General features: G+C 35.4%; 1 protein-coding gene across 2 annotated transcripts; it reads right to left on the bottom strand.

Annotated features, from left to right (window-relative positions):
* Window positions 1–6,194: 6,194 nt before the first annotated feature.
* On the bottom strand, window positions 6,195–14,759 carry LOC127425083 (transformer-2 protein homolog alpha-like). Of its 2 annotated transcripts, none has more exons than XM_051670722.1 (9): window positions 14,618–14,759; window positions 12,547–12,680; window positions 12,260–12,425; window positions 11,495–11,548; window positions 10,342–10,530; window positions 7,307–7,422; window positions 7,096–7,197; window positions 6,907–6,977; window positions 6,195–6,687 (listed from the first exon to the last, which is right to left on the bottom strand). In XM_051670722.1, the coding sequence occupies exons 1-9, from the start codon at window positions 14,651–14,653 to the stop codon at window positions 6,677–6,679; spliced, it is 879 nt and encodes a 292-aa protein (XP_051526682.1). In that variant the 5' UTR covers window positions 14,654–14,759; the 3' UTR covers window positions 6,195–6,676. The 2 variants fall into 2 exon arrangements, with proteins under 2 accessions (XP_051526682.1, XP_051526683.1); XM_051670723.1 differs by having other exon boundaries at window positions 6,907–6,974; window positions 14,618–14,668.
* Window positions 14,760–16,941: the final 2,182 nt, after the last annotated feature.

Raw genomic sequence — 16,941 nt, 5'->3', positions numbered from 1 at the left:
TTTGAAATTGTATTGTTGGAAAACAAGGTTTTATTGCACGAACAAGGCCAGGAAACAAAAGCTACATTTATTTGTTGGCTTGTGGCAATAGTTAGTTAGATTATTAGCACACCCACTCGAACACACCGAATTAGAGTAATTAGAGCAGATTTTTGTTTACTGTAACAGCATTGAAAGAGTCACAGTTGTCGCTAATTTGATCCTTTGTGTGAAGATTCCCAAATCCTAATTTAATTATCTCATAATTAAATAGATCTCTTACTTTTCTGCCAGAAAGGTGAACATAAAATGGCACCTAAAAGTGTAAAAATGTATAACAGCTGGCTTCTCAGAATGTGTTATTGTGGGAAAGTCAGACAGCATGCTCGCACAAATGAAATACTACTGTAGAATGGCACGCACATGATGCGCTCCTATTGGTCGAACGGGAGTCCAATGAAAGCGCAGCTCCTTTCTCCTTTACTACTCTCACTGTCTTCTGCATTGACTGTTCATTCATTGGTTTTCATCCACTGGCCTTCGGTACTAATCTAGGCGCGTAAAGTCTGCCGTTTCAAAATTAGAAATCGGACGAACACATCTACTCGATCATACACTTTGTTTTCGTTTTCGTTAACTATTTGCAAAGAAAATGCGGAGGACATCGTTATTATGAGGTATTTTGAGGCAGTTCGCACCAATGTACGTTTTAAGTGTAAATTGAGACCTTAAAACATAATTGTTAGTATTTGCTATCAAATGGGGCGTTTTTCAATATGACTGATTCGCGTATCGCAAAGTCTTATTTAATGCCGTGCGTTTGGATCCCCTGTTCTTTTGTCTTGCACACATGTGCCTCCTCTCATTCATTGGTCAGGTCGGAAGCTCATTTTAATACCATTGCCCCCTTTTACACAGTTCTTTTCCTAAACTTAACGTTCACATAGGTTGAGATAACTTTATAGTATCACCAAACCTTTGTGTTTGCACATTTTGTGAGGTGTTGCTTATTAACGCGCGTTATTAAAAACGGAACGCGTCCAGTTGCTCCACCCGAGTCAGGGGAGACGTTTTCTTTAGGAAAACGTTGTTTATGTAATACGAGGGTTGAGGGTGATGTGGTCGAGATATCTGCGAGCTTTCCTTCAAGCACTTGGACAATGTGGCATTTTCAAGTCGATTTAGAGTCACCCAAAATAACTTGAATGCATTTAAACAGCCTATACATTATATACAAACAAATATGGCTCCATGGAACAAGACCCGTTGCCTCCGCTTTCGTTGAAGAGCAGTGGATATAAGCATTATGTAAGTCGAAAAGTATTTTATACCGTTTCAGAATGGTCTTTCTGCGTGTTTTCTCTCCCATGTTCCCTGTTGAGCAAATGTATGGAACATTATGTGTAGTTATATCGCCATGTTTATACAAATAAACTGCTTTTAGACAGTTTTATGGAAGTTTTGTGCATATAGCAAGCCGCTTTGTTTTATGTAAATGTTTCCATCAAATAAATAATTAAACCGATTGAAACCGACGCAGTATTCTTGCCTTCGTGATTTTGTTTCAAATATATATATATATATGTTTTTTTTTTTTTTTCCGACATTTTTTTTTTTTTTATGTTCCTGGCTGTATGAAGCACCCTGCATTTCTACAGAAAATGGCGGTTGTGATTCACATATTCCAGTTTTTTTTCCTATACAGCTTCCTGTGTTCATGTCAAACAACTGACCATATATTTAGTTACTTTATCAAGTGTTAAAATTAGTTGTACAACAAGTGTTCTTTGAGTCACTATAGTGGGTTAGAATGCACGAAGGTTATGCATTTATTCATTCACTTTATCCTTGTTTACTAGGGTTAAGTAGGCTTCACTATTTTAATTTTGAAAGCTGAAATGCGATCATTTAAGAGTAGACTTAGTAAAGTTAGTAGTATAAATAGACTCTAAGAAATGCCATGTAACGTTTGACGTTTTAAAGTTGCGAGCAAAAGTGTAGATAAATGTTTTATTTTGAGATATTGCTATGATGAAAGCTTAAAATGCTAAGTGACATTCACTTGTTGTAAATAAGAATAATTGTAATAATAATCTAGTAAATATAATGACTCTAAATCCATAAATAAAATAATAGGCTTAAATGTACATAAAAAAATTTTTTTGGACCTAAAAAATGATTCGTTGGCTCAACAACCATAACGCAAGAAAATAAATAGCTTAATGTCTGAAACATATTTATATCATTTTTAGCTTTACTTAATTTACGTGAATGTGTACAACACAAAATAATAATTAGAATGTAGATACATAAAGTAAAAGAATAATTGTGAGTTCCTTGAACTTTGGCTTAAAAATCCATAAAATTATGATTTTAAGTACTACTAACTCAAAAGATCGTGTACAGAACTGAATAATTTAAGCACGTTTTTTATCAAAAGGAAATTATATGGGCATTTATTTAGTTGCTATTAAGAATTTAGAGAGATTTTAGCTCTTTTTAGTATTATTGATGTTGTTTTAATGCAAGTAGTTGTTTCGTCACCATTAGGGTGTTTAGTGTTCCCTTTGGTAAAGTTGGATATTGTTCAATCCATGCAATTTTTCCTTGCGCATGTGAATCTGCGTAGTTGGAGTTCAGCTTTGTCTGCACTTCTTTGGGGAATCAATTGTTTAATGACTGACCTCAGTCATTATTTATTTATTTATTTATTTGAGCCAATTAAATTAGTTTGAAACAATATTAAAGTTAATTTGAAACAACGTGCTATTAGTTGTTAAATCTTATTAGTGTGCATACCTTTTTTAAGTGACTAAAGTTGAAAGATAAATTTGTGTGTATCTAACAAAGTTTTCCTAGTTATGCTGACATAAAATGACCATAAGTTGATTTTACTTAAAAAGCTTAATGCAAAAATCCTACATATATATTTTAAGTAAATCCAACACATCATTTCTTTTTTTACACTCTTTGAATATTTCATTGGTAACATTTACAGTAAGTGTATTTTCACAATATATTTTACTGAGATTTAACATTGGTCTTATTCATCTAAGAACAAAAACATGTTATGTAACCTATAGGGCCCCGTCAGGCCTCATTGTGTAAATATAGGTGGACAGAAGAACCTAACTTTTGAGTGAGGGCCTTAAAAAATCAAAGCATTGCAAACTGTATTATGGACTATATCTAAACTAACCAAAAAGATGACTGTAAATAATAGCAGATTTAAGATAACATAAATGCTTGGCTTGGATGGCCTCATTGAGAGCAGTCTATAATGTCCAAAGACCAACAGGACAAACCCGCATAAAAAGTAATTTGAACCTTTGCTGAAAGTAGCAAGATCTTTGTTGTCATACTCCCATCTAAATCAAATGTTTATTTTTTTCAATTATATAAATACATTAACCTAGGTGTGAGAGGTTAAGAACATCCACCATTACTTATAAACTGTACAAATCATAGTTTGTGCAAACTATGCTATTGTAAGTGTTGAAAGCGGTTTAATTTAAATCCAGATAATATATAGGTTCATAGCATGCCAGTTTATTCAAAAACAGGTATTATTTTGGCTGTATTTTGATGGGTGGAGCTGCCTTTTTTTTTTTTTTTTTTTTCTTCTTTTTTTAAAGTATTCCAGCATTTTTCAAATGACCCATGGTTCATGCACAGGGCTGGGATTATACTCTCTCCCTCTTCCTTAAAATGCAATTTTGTGACCAGGGACTATTTCTTGATAGGTATGCATTTAGCTAGTTCATGTGTGCATTGATTGGATGTGTGGTTATAGGTGGTCAGAGCACATGTGCACTGAAGGGCATCCATGAAACATAAATTCAAAGAGTACAAACCATTTTGAGCTTTAATATAAAGATGTGGTACATTTCAACAGATTGTGATAGTGTAAAGAATATGTTTTAAAGCCTCTTACAGTCATTTGAATTATATAAATGGCAGAGTGTGATGGATTGGAAATTTAGGAATAAAAATGTGTTGAGATATTTTAAGGTATTGTACAGTAGTAAGGCATTTTTTTTAATTTTTTTTAAAGCTACATCTGAAATATTTAGCTTATTCTGTGTGTAGGTAAACATATATAACAAGGTGTCTATTTTTATTTTTTTACAGCTGGGTGTTTGTTAAAGTCCCTCACGCAAATATGTAGACAGTGATTTCTATTGCATATTTAAAAACTATAAAACTGGAAAGCCTTACCTAATTATTAAGATTTTACAAAAGGTAGACATTTGCAGAGAAATACATAAAAATTTAAAATGAATTTTAATGTAATGTTTTTAATAAAATAAAACTACAGGATGCTATGGAATTCCGATCACAGTCACATTTTAAGAAATACAGCCATATTCTTGAATTTTAAACTCAAGGCACCAGGTCACAAAGAAAGAAAGAAAAAAAAAAAACACTAAAGATCACATGATATATAATATAATATACTTTCGTTTTTAATAAATGTCTACTAAGGAGATGATTTAACTGAAAAGGAATTGGATATCTTTCTCTCATCAATGCAATACACTGACAAATCATGTTATTGTGTACGCATGAAAGACAACCAAATATGCAATCTTTATCTCTGTTTTAAATGAGACGGTAAGATAGTGATTCACCAAAGTCTGTTTTATAGTGCTCAGTATAACTAGGTTGAGAGTGCTGTCCATAAATGACAAATATAGAAGATGGTTACATGGTTTGTGCAGTTTTTACATTTAAAGCATTTTAAATTCTATTTTAGAACTTTAGTACTCTTTCAAGTACATGTGGAGCCTTAAACAGAAATGCTGATACAAAATAAAATAGTCTAAGTAGCACATTTGTTAAAAACAAAAAACAATTCAAAATTTAAAAGGTAAAACAGTTAAGTGATGGCCCAATGTCACTTCCTGTCCACACCAGAGAGTAGAATTTAAACAATGGCCATGTCTCAGAACTTCCTTGATCTTCCACTCCACTGATCTGAAATGCCTGGATAGGTGAAAACAATATGGCTGACACTCCAACATAGCCAACTGCTTCATATTGCTTTTCTCCAGAGTACTTTGCTTGTTAAATGAAATGCTTGTTCTTATACAGTTGAATCTGGATCAGCTACAAAACACTGACCAATTCACAAAAAGACAAATTGACAATTAACAATGAATTTACAAATATTGAAGGTTTGTGGAGTCAAGTTGTTCATTCAAACATGAATGTTTTCTTAGTCAAAGTTGCATGACATTTCTACAAAATGTCACTTAACTTATGATCTACTACTATTTAATGTAATGTTTGTTGATGTTATTAATAAAAATTGCTATAAAGTGTTACTGCCAAATTTGCTGACGGCTCTGTTGCAGCAGGATCTCCTTGTATTCAAATAATCAGATATATTAGTTCCTATGTGTCTATACTTCACATCCACCATTAATTTCAATTAAACTCTGACGTCAGCTCTTGTTGGAGCTGCTGGTGTATATGGTAGACAAAAGCAGCTGTATTTCCTAGGCTCTTCCATTCAATTTAAAGATATTTTAAAAACTACTTGAGCTGTTGACTTAAATGGAACTAAGTTAATCCTTATAGGAGATAAATGTATTAATCTTAAAGAGTGCAATAAAAAACAAAAACTGCAGAATATGCTGGCATTTTATTGTTGTGTACTAGAAAACAACTTTAAAACTGAATAGACACTTAGAAAAGGAAAAATGGAGTTTAAAAACCAAAATGCATGAAGGCCTACTTAAATTGTTTTAGGAGCCAATAGCTGACATCTTTATACTGTATGGACTGTGTTTATGGAATGTATCCAATCTTTCCAAAAAGTGCTAATAAACATTTATTGAAAACAGTTGTGTGGATGCATTTTACTAAATTTATGTGACATGGACAAATCCTGCAGTACATTTTGAACCACGCATATTACATATATTTTAGGTTCATCATATTCTGATTAGCTGGTTTATTATACTTATATTTTGCCAGTTATTTAGCATATGTTAATTTCTTGCACTAGAATCTGCTATTAATGTACAAGAGAATTTAGGTTTAGGTCTTGACCTCACATTATCTGTTTCCTACTGTCCTCAAATTCAGCACTCAAATTATTTAGGATATAAATATATCATTTCTGAACTCATTCACTTTTTTTTAAAGCATATATTCACAGATTTTTAGAACATTCGAATAGCACAAAGCATGTTTAGTCAAGACAAAACTTCTTTTGAGTCTTTTTATTCCTTGAAAAAGAAAAGCAATACCAATTACTACTGAAAATAAAAGATCTTGATGTCACAGATAAACAAACAGAATAAGTCTGCTTTCTCAAGTACAGTGAATTTACAGGCATTCACAGACACTCACACTCAACATACAGACCTGTCAAAGGATGCTCAGTATATAAGAAAACAGGCATATGCACATTCACATCAGACCATAAGAACACACTATCAAAAAAAGAAAACGTTTTGCACACAAAATTCCATGATGACGCAATCGATGATCTCAACAGACTTTAAAATGACTAGAAAGTCTACAAATTAAGACAGCTACTACACAAATACTTTGTCAAATTAGAGCTGCTCTTCATCTGACCAGCACACAGGTGCTTATTTTTCCTGCTGAACAGTGAATTTACATGTACTTCATATCTTTATAACCGTTTAACTCCAGGCAAAAAGACAATGCAGCCAGGATCTTCTTAGTATCGTCCTGCAAAAGATAAAAGTTGACATTCCTTAGCATGAGTCTGTAATTAAAATGTCCATCACATGGTACACGTGATTCTGTGAGCTAGCCTGTGAATAATGCTCATCTCTTTACAAGGTAATGAGTAATATTCTCTAGAAGCTGTGGCTTATCAAGCAGGCATGCATTTGGGCATGTCATGTGTGGAAAACTTTGGTTGAAGGCATTTAAATCCACACTCACGTGGGCTGTATGAGGGAGATCTTGAACGAGACCTGTATCGGCTGTAATAGGGTGATGGAGAGCGCCTCCTGCTGGAGAAGAGAGGAACTGGTCAAAAATCATATGGACTGTCACACTTAAACACTGAAAAAGTATGGTATGACAGAATATTATATATAATATATATTTATATATAATTTTCCATGTTACCTGTATCTGTAGTCATACTCGTCATATCTATCATAGCCACGATCATAATACGACTCTCGTCTCCGCCCACCACTGCTGCTGCTGCTGCTCCCACCTCCGTTACTGCAACACAATCCCATTAAAGTGCTTTTTAACACATTGTATCTATGCAAACTAATACTTATTGCCAATCATGTTATGATAAACTGCTTGTGTGGAGGTGAATACTCACTGTGTGGGGTGACCCATGTAGATGCCTGGTGTTGGGGTGTGTGGACGTTTAGTGATAGAATAGTCCACTCTGATGCGTCTCCCATCCAGCTCCATGCCATTAGCTCGCTCCATTGCCTATAGTGAGGGACAAATGTTGTTTTTTTTTTTTTTTTTTTACACAGGACATACACCCACAAGAGTACTCACAAGTTATAACGCTTTAACGGTCATGTGTCATACAAGTAGTGCTCAAGATGTGAAAACCTTAAGTCAAAATGCCTAAAAGTTTAACCTACAAGTAAATCAACTCTTCCAAAACCTAGCAAGCTGCCTACTTAGACAGCTTTATAAGATTAAATTACATGTATCTTGCCTTCTTCATGAAATCAAAGAATGGTTTGCAACCAGTTAGGTAAAAAAAAGTTCAAATACAAGAAAAAATATTTTACCGAATATTTGTGTGCTACACAGCATCACTTTTTTTTTTTTTTTACACAGCAGCATGTTGTGCTTTCTCGTGCGTTTTCACGAGTAGCACTATTTTGCGTGGCTTGACGTCCAAGATCACGTCCACACTAATCCATTTAATTTTTAAATAACCATTTTCAGTTTTCTAACATCATCGCTGTCCAAAGTATGTGGTAATGGAGAGCGCTTTCGATGGGGAAAAGCACCATTCTAATAAGGATGAGGCGTAAGCAGAGACGGGCCACATCTATTAAAATGATAAATGGTAACGGATGTAGAAAATTAAGTTTCGCTTTACAGATAAAAGAGCCAATCATCTTTTAGATACACATATCGCCTGACAATCAGCTGGAGAACATGCCATGCGCATTAGCTAGACAAGCCAGGAAAATTGTGTTTTTTGCATAATCTGAGGTAAAGAATATATAAAACCAGTGTTGTAAGATTTTACTGCTGATTTGAAATATGTTCTTTAATTGAAATCTTGACCAATTCTTTTGGAGATTTTGGTCTTTCCCCATTCGTAGATAGGAGCTGCACTCGTTTGCCCCTTGTTTACATAGAAAAATAGCTGCCCAGCCTGCCCGAGAGCATTCCAAAAATGGCCGCCGAGTGGACTGACTTGCTAAAAAGACTTTGGCGTAAACTTAGTGAAATTAATGAGTTTAAGCGAAAATGTAGTAATGTGGACGTGGCCTAAGTAGAGCATTCCAAAACATTCACTTCTAAGAGTGTTCTATTTCAGTTAGGATGGTGGTCTTACACCCTGTCCACATCAAATCCGAGTGGCACAGCACAATGCGACGAAAGCAAATCGCTCCCATTGTAATCAATTATGCCGTCTACACTGGTCGCATCCCTCATGTTGCACCGACAGTAAACAGATGCCCAGTTCTATTTTGCGCTGCTCGCACTGACGCTGCTACTGCCAACAAGACAAATAAACGATTTACAACATTTGTTTTGATGTGTCTAGTGTAGATAGCCTCAAGGCTTTACGACATCGCTGGCATCTGGTCTAGATATGGTGTTAGGCAACGTCCAAACTAATACATTTTCGTTTGAAAATGTATTGTATTTACTACGCTTACGACTCTCATCCACACTAGAACGGCAATTTCCTGCGAAAACGCCCTCCATAATCGCATGCTTTGAAAAACAGTGATGTCAGGAAACTGAAAACATAGGTTTCAAACTTAAGCTAAAATTATAATTTGGTTTTGATGCGAATGCTTAGCGTATGCGTTCAGTCGAAAGAGAGCCTGTCAAAGAATACTGCATTTGACTGAAAGCGCGTTTACAGGTGGTTGGTGCATGCTTGCTAAGACGGCTATGAGATACTGGACTATTTCCCCTCAGGAGTTTAGATACAAAGATTTCTTTATATTAATTCAGACTTAAGTTATACAAATGCAGGTATCTCCAGACCTCCTCACAAGCGCTCTTGACGTGAAACATCCACTGTTGTTGTTTCCACAATCGTCTCTTGTTTAATGGTGATTATATCTTCTAGCTCTTCTTCATGACAGCAACAGGTCATATGTGAGTGTTGGCACCTTGTGGACCTAATAATTAGTGCGAATAATTCCAGGCGCATGCGCATTCTGCGTGTTGAAAGACACGCAATTAGAAAAAACAGGCAGCACGCATTCAGTGCTCAAGCACTCTACTGATGACAAGATTTGCGTCACGCGTCCTTTATGCAGACGCTCAGTGTTTGCGTCTGACTGAATTATACTTTGGGCTTTAAAATTATGAGTGTGTACATGGTCTTATGATGTGTTCGTGTCATGTCAGAATTACTGTAATTATGAGATGGCAATGTGGAGATTCCACTTGGAGCTGTTCAAGTCCTTGGACCTTGGTAGTTATTCATTTCTATTCCAACACTCAATGCCAAAACGGCTTTGTTGTTGATAACAGCAAAGTACTTTTCACTACATTCATTCAATAATTTTAGCAAAATGCTTAAGAACAAAGAAAGCGCTCCAGGTAACAAAGGCATATTAAAATGGCATTTCAAACAGAAATTTGTTCAGTACCTTTAACCGTTGAGGCCACTACTATATTGGTTCTTTTTACATGACATCTCAACTATCAAGTCAGAGCTTTCATAGAATTCAGAGATGACAACTTTTGAATAATTATGAGTTCTATGAAGACATTAATGCTTTTTAAAAGTCAAAACCTCGTAATTCTGACATGATGCGAATGCAATATTAGGCCACGCCCACACAAATTTGTTTGAAAACACACTGACTTTGCTACATTTACGCCTCTCATTCACACTAGAACAGTGTTTTCCTTTTACAAAAACAGCTCTCCATTACTGCATACTTTGGATAACGATGATGTTAAGAAACTGAAAACTGGAATAGCGTGCTTCGAAGGCAGCTACCCATGAAGGCAGTAGATAGTAAAGAAGGCTAACTAAGTTTGAAAAAACAGCTGTAGTGTTCCCCAAGTTGTTACAAAAGAAAATCCCAAGTTGTACTCAAGCTGCCATAAAGAGAACCACTAAACTGCCTGGCCTCTGATCCTGTCTTTGCAGGTCATTTAAGAATTATTTCCTGTTGGGGGACTTACCTCTTTGGCATCACTGATGCGCTCAAAGTAAACAAAGGCAAAACCACGAGAGCGCCCCGTACGCTGGTCGTAGACAACATTGACACCAGCTAAAGGACCATAACGTGAGAAGACCTCTCTCAGGTCTCGCTCAGTTGTGTACAGACTCAGACCAAACACGCCCAGACATGTGTTAGGGTCTGGATTGGCCTGTAAGAGGGACAGAAGTGTGAGTACCATGATAAAGATACGATTCAGCAACAACAGATAATTTAATAGTACCCAAATACGACATTGATCCTTCAGTTACTGATTGTGACATCTATGTAGCTTTGACTAGAACACTGTTCAATACAGGCTTATAAGATTTCTTCTAAGATTATAACATTTTTTGGCCTCTTTATTTGTTCTATACCAACAAAATTGTTAATAAATTTGTACATATAAATCAATATATCATTTATATACATTCAACAAACCTTTAGTAAAAATTCATACTTTTTCTAACCAGGACTGAAATAGAACAATCTTTCTCAGGGAGGAAAAAAAAGTATAAAATTTACAATCTCAACTTGCCTTTACTCCAAGTGTGCTGCAATTTTATTCTGACCTGCACTGCAAGTTGTGTCTAACTGAGCACATTCAAGACCACACAAAATATTCACATGCAATGACATTAAATAATTACTGGATGTGATTAAAAGCAGCTCAACATTTATTTTCTTATGTAATAACCAGATTGAGTTCTCCAGTGTTTGTTGTTACACCCCTGAAGAGATGAATGTATATGTGACTTTTCAGGAAATACTTCACTTTCTCTGGTGGGGTGTGGTAAATCAACATGACTGCTTAAATTCCTGAAATTTCTCCGGGTAACTGTGTGACAGTATTTAATAACCCCGTTGAAGATTTTTTTAAAGAAAGGAGTGATAACATATTTTACTGCTTGACGTTTACCATACAACAAAACAATAGTTAATTTTCTACGTCATCACGATAGAAATATGGTCATTGCATGAGCTGCCTGCAGGGCCTTCATATTCACTTCAGGAGGACAAACCAATTTTTAAAAAGCAAAAGTCACCACATGGACCTCTTAACCCTTTTAAGGGCAAAATGGAGACCTACTTATTCAAAAAGGTAATTGTTAAAAGATTAAGGAAGGTCCACATACCCTTTCGTCACCATGACTGTGCGAGTCTTTTTTGGAGTCATGGCTGTATGAGCTCTGTTGATGTAATAAGAGGGAATGAAAGGGGTTATTAAAGACAGTCATGCTTGTCCCCGTAAGGCTGTTGTGGGGGTTTACATTCATTTGGTGCAAAATAGAAACACACATCTTTAAGAATATCAGTACAAACAGATCACTTTTAATAAAGACATAACATAGTCCTGGGTAACACCTCACAATAAAGCTGTATAAGTTAACATTAGTTAAGGAAATTGTTAACAAACTTACAATGCATAATACTTTTAGGGCATTAATTAATCTTGGTTAATTGTAATTTCTACTTGGAGTAATACATTTTTAACAACATAAAATAAGTATATGTTACAGTGTTTCCTACAGAATTCAGCTCTTGCAGCGGGGGGAAATGCTGTAATTGCTATAACTGACTGACTTGTGCTGAACACAAAGATTTTTAGAAGAATATTTCGGTGTCTGAGACTGTCAGTCCCTAACATTCTAACATCTCCTTGTGCTCCACGGAAGAAAGTCATAGAGGTTTGGAACAACATGAGGGTGAGTATATATATATTTCTAAATTTAATTAAAAATAATTTGTTTGCATTCCAAGTGTAGAGTTAACATCAGAAACTGACCTAAAGCATAACGTTATAAAATTTCTGAATTGACAAAAATAGGCCACCTGGGACCAAACAAATCTGAGTTACAGTGATTTAACAACAGCTGTGACCCCAAACCCCTGATACTCACCCTGCTGCCATTGTGTCTGCGGCGGTTAGACATGGGCGATGTGCTCTGGCTCCTCTTGCGGCGGTTCTCAGGGCTGTAGGAGCGTGAACGAGACTTTTTCCGGTGAGAGCGGGAGTGAGACCGCGAACGGCTGTAACGACGGTTTGAATGCCCGCGTGAATGAGACCTGGAAAAGACAGAGATAAGAGACACATAGACAAGCCCCAACGATTTAAGACATGTTTTAAATTAAACATTTCTTTTTTTGAGTCATGGCCATTTGTGGTGTAATCGGTGTATGAACTAACCTGGACTTAGAACGGGATCGGGATCTTGAATCAGAATGCTTCGATGCTCGGACAGGGCTGGGAGAGGCAGACCTGCTCTCTGACTTGGCACGGGCGGGACTGCCCCGCCCCGATTTGGACGGTGAGCGGGATTCCTAATGTCACAGCAATGTGTTACAATATTTTCAAGTCAAATGTTTAAAAAGCAAGCAAACTTGCACACTCACACTATATCTCACAATAACACAAATCCAAGCATTCACTTTATTGAAGCTGTGGAGAGAAGTGTTAGAATTACTTTAACTTATATAAAATAAAAAAAAAGACCATTTAATAACATTTTTAAAGGGGTCATGACATGCCTTTATTATTTTAATATGTTCCTTGAGGTTCATATTACATTTTTGCACAAAAACAGTTGTAAAACATGATCATTTTCCACACTCATTCTGACCCTCTGTCAAAAACACTCTGTTTTTGTGCCGATTCTCCTTTACGACAACTGTTAACGCCCACTGTTATGATTGGCTCTCTGCTCTAGACTGGCCTGCTCTCTCTACTTGCCATCTCACTGCTATTGGTCGGGCTACGGAAGTGATAATAATTAATTATAATTTTATTTATCACACATTACACAACTGCACATATACAGTGAAATTCTTTTTTTCTCTCCACATATCCCAGCTAAGCTGGTCAGAGGTGGTCAGATGCAAAAGTCTACCACAGTGTGACATCACAATGTGGAGGAAGTAGTGAACGAGTCGTTTTGGCAGCTTGGTTTCAACAAAAGTTTTAAGTTCTGAACTTACAGTATGCTTTCATAGTACAATGACTTATGTCAAAAGATCAAGGACAATTTTATTCCTCATGTCAAGACCCCTTTAACACAGTTACAGAAGTTACAAAGACATCACAGGTCTTTGCTATGCTAAATTGTTTTCTTTCCAAATCACCATAATACAACTACAAACATGCAAATCATCATCAAGAAGAGATTGTAAAGACACGTGGAACACAAATTTGGCATTTACTTAGCCTACGGACTTATTCATTCTTCTGTTTTCAGAATACGCTATTCCTTTCTCTCAGGCATTTTATTCTTCGGTCTTCATTTGTTCAGTTTTCATTTTTCTCTCCTTTTCATTTCTTCACCCCAATCTGAAATCTCTTTTCTTTTTTTCTGCTTAGTCACATATTGCGAGTGTGCTTCTATCTGATCAATCTTCCGTTCTTTTTTTTCCCCATCCCACTTAACCGTCTGCTCTGTAAACATTTTCAAAAGCCTTCTTTTATCTTGAATATTCTTCCACATTCTTGGCCTTAACTCTTCAAATCCTTCACGACCAATAACCTTAATGAAAAAAGAACATTCAGAGCAATTAAGATCAAGGGAAATTTAGAAATAAAATGGGATTTAACTATTCAAATTTCACTACTCCTTTTGATATACATGTTTGTTTAGTTATATAACATAAGAGACAGAGGGTAGAGAAAAGCTGAGAAATGCTGTGGAAAGCAGCAAAGAGAAATCAAAAGTACTTAAGTTACTATTGTGTGATTTTGGAGGCTATACTTGACCCTAATAGATTGACACTGGTTATAAAAAATCTATATAGAATCTAAAAAAACTAAAAAATCAACGCAGATATAACTTGGGGTAAAGGAATGTCCAAATCAAAATTGTTCTAATAAAAAACATTTGGTTGCAATACTAGTGGGGCCAGCAGGCATGCAATTATCAAAAGGACACGATTAGCTGAATATTACATATTTATATCAATACATACTGGTTTGCATCTCAGAGAAAGAAAAGTGAAATTACATTTGTTTACTATTCATCATGCAAATGACTTAAGAATTTTTTTTTAAACCGAATCATTTAAACAAGATTTCTAGATTCTTGCTTTACTGAAAATTTTATGTTTTGCGTATCATTATCCGATAATTATGTAACAAGCTAATCAGCCAGTTCTGTAAAGTAGTAAACAAACAAAAGAGCTGCTAGTTGTTCACTAAACCGAACATTACTGCACAGAGAAAGGAAGAATTTTTGAGGTGAAGTGCTCATTTTGAACACGTAAACAATACTTACCCTCCCCTCGAAACGTGTATCCTCAACATCGCTCATTTTTAAATATCTGAGAATCGCAAAAGGAGTGAAAATGAAAATGTTCTTCGCCAAAGACTTCCGCTTCTGATGTAACTGCAGAAAATGGCTGCCCAGCACAAGCGCGTGGTGAAGGATGGAAGGCAACTTACTGAACTACGTCACTTCCGCCTGAACTGATAGATAGATAGATAGATAGATAGATAGATAGATAGATAGATAGATAGATGTGCCTGAAAGTTGCAATGTTGTTGTACCAACTACCGAAGCAATACCATGGTATTACTTTTTTAAAAGGTGCACTCAGTAAGTTTTTGTTCATGTCGTCTTAGACTTACACTGACACCTAGCGGCGTGGATGTAGTATCATTCAAACGCAATAATTTTCAGTTACATATGGCAATGTAAAAATTAACTATTCACAGTCAGTCATGATTAATTAAATTCATGAGTGAAAGTGTCCAGTAACAGTGCATTTACTGAGGTTAACCTTGTGCGACCTTCAGGATATTTTTGTCTTTTTAATTTATTTATTTTTTCAATCATTTTGGCTGTGTTAATGCCAACGGCATAAATGTTGCCAAAGGTGTGTATTTTGGGGGAACTGTGATATAATACATCTATAATACATTGTGTACACAAAATAGTTACACTCAGGACCTTAAGGACAAAAATGTCCCCATTGAAACCCATTAAAACGGCAATATTTGATCACTGTGCCATTAAAGTATAAAATCATGAGTTCTATGATATTAGACATAAGTTTTCATTCCGGAGCCCTGGCTTCAAAATTTACATTTTTTATATTTTCCACCAGATGGCACAATTTTTCTTATGTTTAGCCTATGGAGCAAATACAAGCTTTTTTCCTATTTTCTGTTTGCTGTATTATAGAGTACTGCAGGCCAACTGCATAAATCAATGTGTGCATTGAGAAATGTGTGTGTGTGTGTGTGTGTGTGTGTGTGTGTGTGTAAAAAACAACATTGGCATTATGTAAACAAACTGCCATTTAAAGGATTAAAATCCTGAAAATGAATGAATATTTGGTAGTTATGATCAGGACTGATGTTGGTTAAAAAAATATAAGACAGTGAAAGTGGAAAATAATATTAATATATAATATTTTTATGGCAGTTTTTTGACGTGGACATTTTTGTCCTCTAAGGTACTGTGTTTTTTTTTTTTTTTTTTTAATCTGACACTGCACAAAAAATATTAATGCATCAAAATCAATGTTGTTGCTTATCATTGACATATCCCAGACTGTGATATCCAAAAAGAAATTCCCCTTAGCATTTAGTAAATGGAAAAGTTTTTTATTTTTCATAAAAAACAAAAATGGCATTATATAAACAAACTGACATTTAAAGGGTTAAAATCCTGAAAATTAATGAATATCTGGTAGTTATGATCAGGACTGATTAAAAAAATGAACTCACTGAAAGTGGAAAATAATATTAATATATAATATTATTATGGCAGTTTTTTGAACGGAGACATTTTTGTCCTCTAAGGACCTCTGAGTAACTTTTTTAAATTGACGCACAAGGGTTAAGTGAGTAGTATTCGGCTGGGTACGTGATCCTAACATGGCAGCCCCTATGAGGGGACCCCCTCCATGATGAATAAAACAGCTTTTATTAGGTTACTAATGTGACTGGAGTCACATTAGTACTCTCTTGTCATTACTCATCTCTTGTGAGTAATCATGATTTTACACGTTTCAAATTTGCAATTAATTTCTTTGGGAGTACAGCTTTTTTAATGAGGAAAAAATTACTGAGTGCACCTTTAAGTGCCTTGGAAGACCCTGTAAAAATACCATGATACACAAACAAGGTAATCAGGTGCCCCCCTACAACAAAATGACATCACTGTAACATCACTGTGAGCAACAACTTGCTACAAATACTATAAATCAATAAAAAAGTAAATCGTTTAGATACGTTTTCAATGGTAGCAAACTTAGGTGCTTCTCTTTCGCCATGTGGCCCGTTTTTTGGGGGGCCAAACGATTTATTTATTTATTTATAGCAAGTTGTTGCTCATAATGATGTCACAGTGACGTCATTTTGTTGTTTAAAAAAACATAGTGAAACCATTTTTTGGGCCACCCTGTCGTTATCAAATTACCTTGGTATTGCCATCTGATACATCACTCTACCAAGGTATCACTGCAGTACTTTTTTGTAAGGATATACAAAGTCTTTATTATACTTTTCAACCCTCGTTTACATGGAGACAACAGAAATACTGTACCATGGTACATAAACAAGGTTTGCATTCAGCATCATGGTGTATATCAG

The sequence above is a fragment of the Myxocyprinus asiaticus genome, chromosome 34, assembly GCF_019703515.2.
Source record: "Myxocyprinus asiaticus isolate MX2 ecotype Aquarium Trade chromosome 34, UBuf_Myxa_2, whole genome shotgun sequence".
Taxonomy (NCBI): domain Eukaryota; kingdom Metazoa; phylum Chordata; class Actinopteri; order Cypriniformes; family Catostomidae; genus Myxocyprinus; species Myxocyprinus asiaticus.
This window is presented reverse-complemented; position numbering and strand designations above follow the sequence as displayed.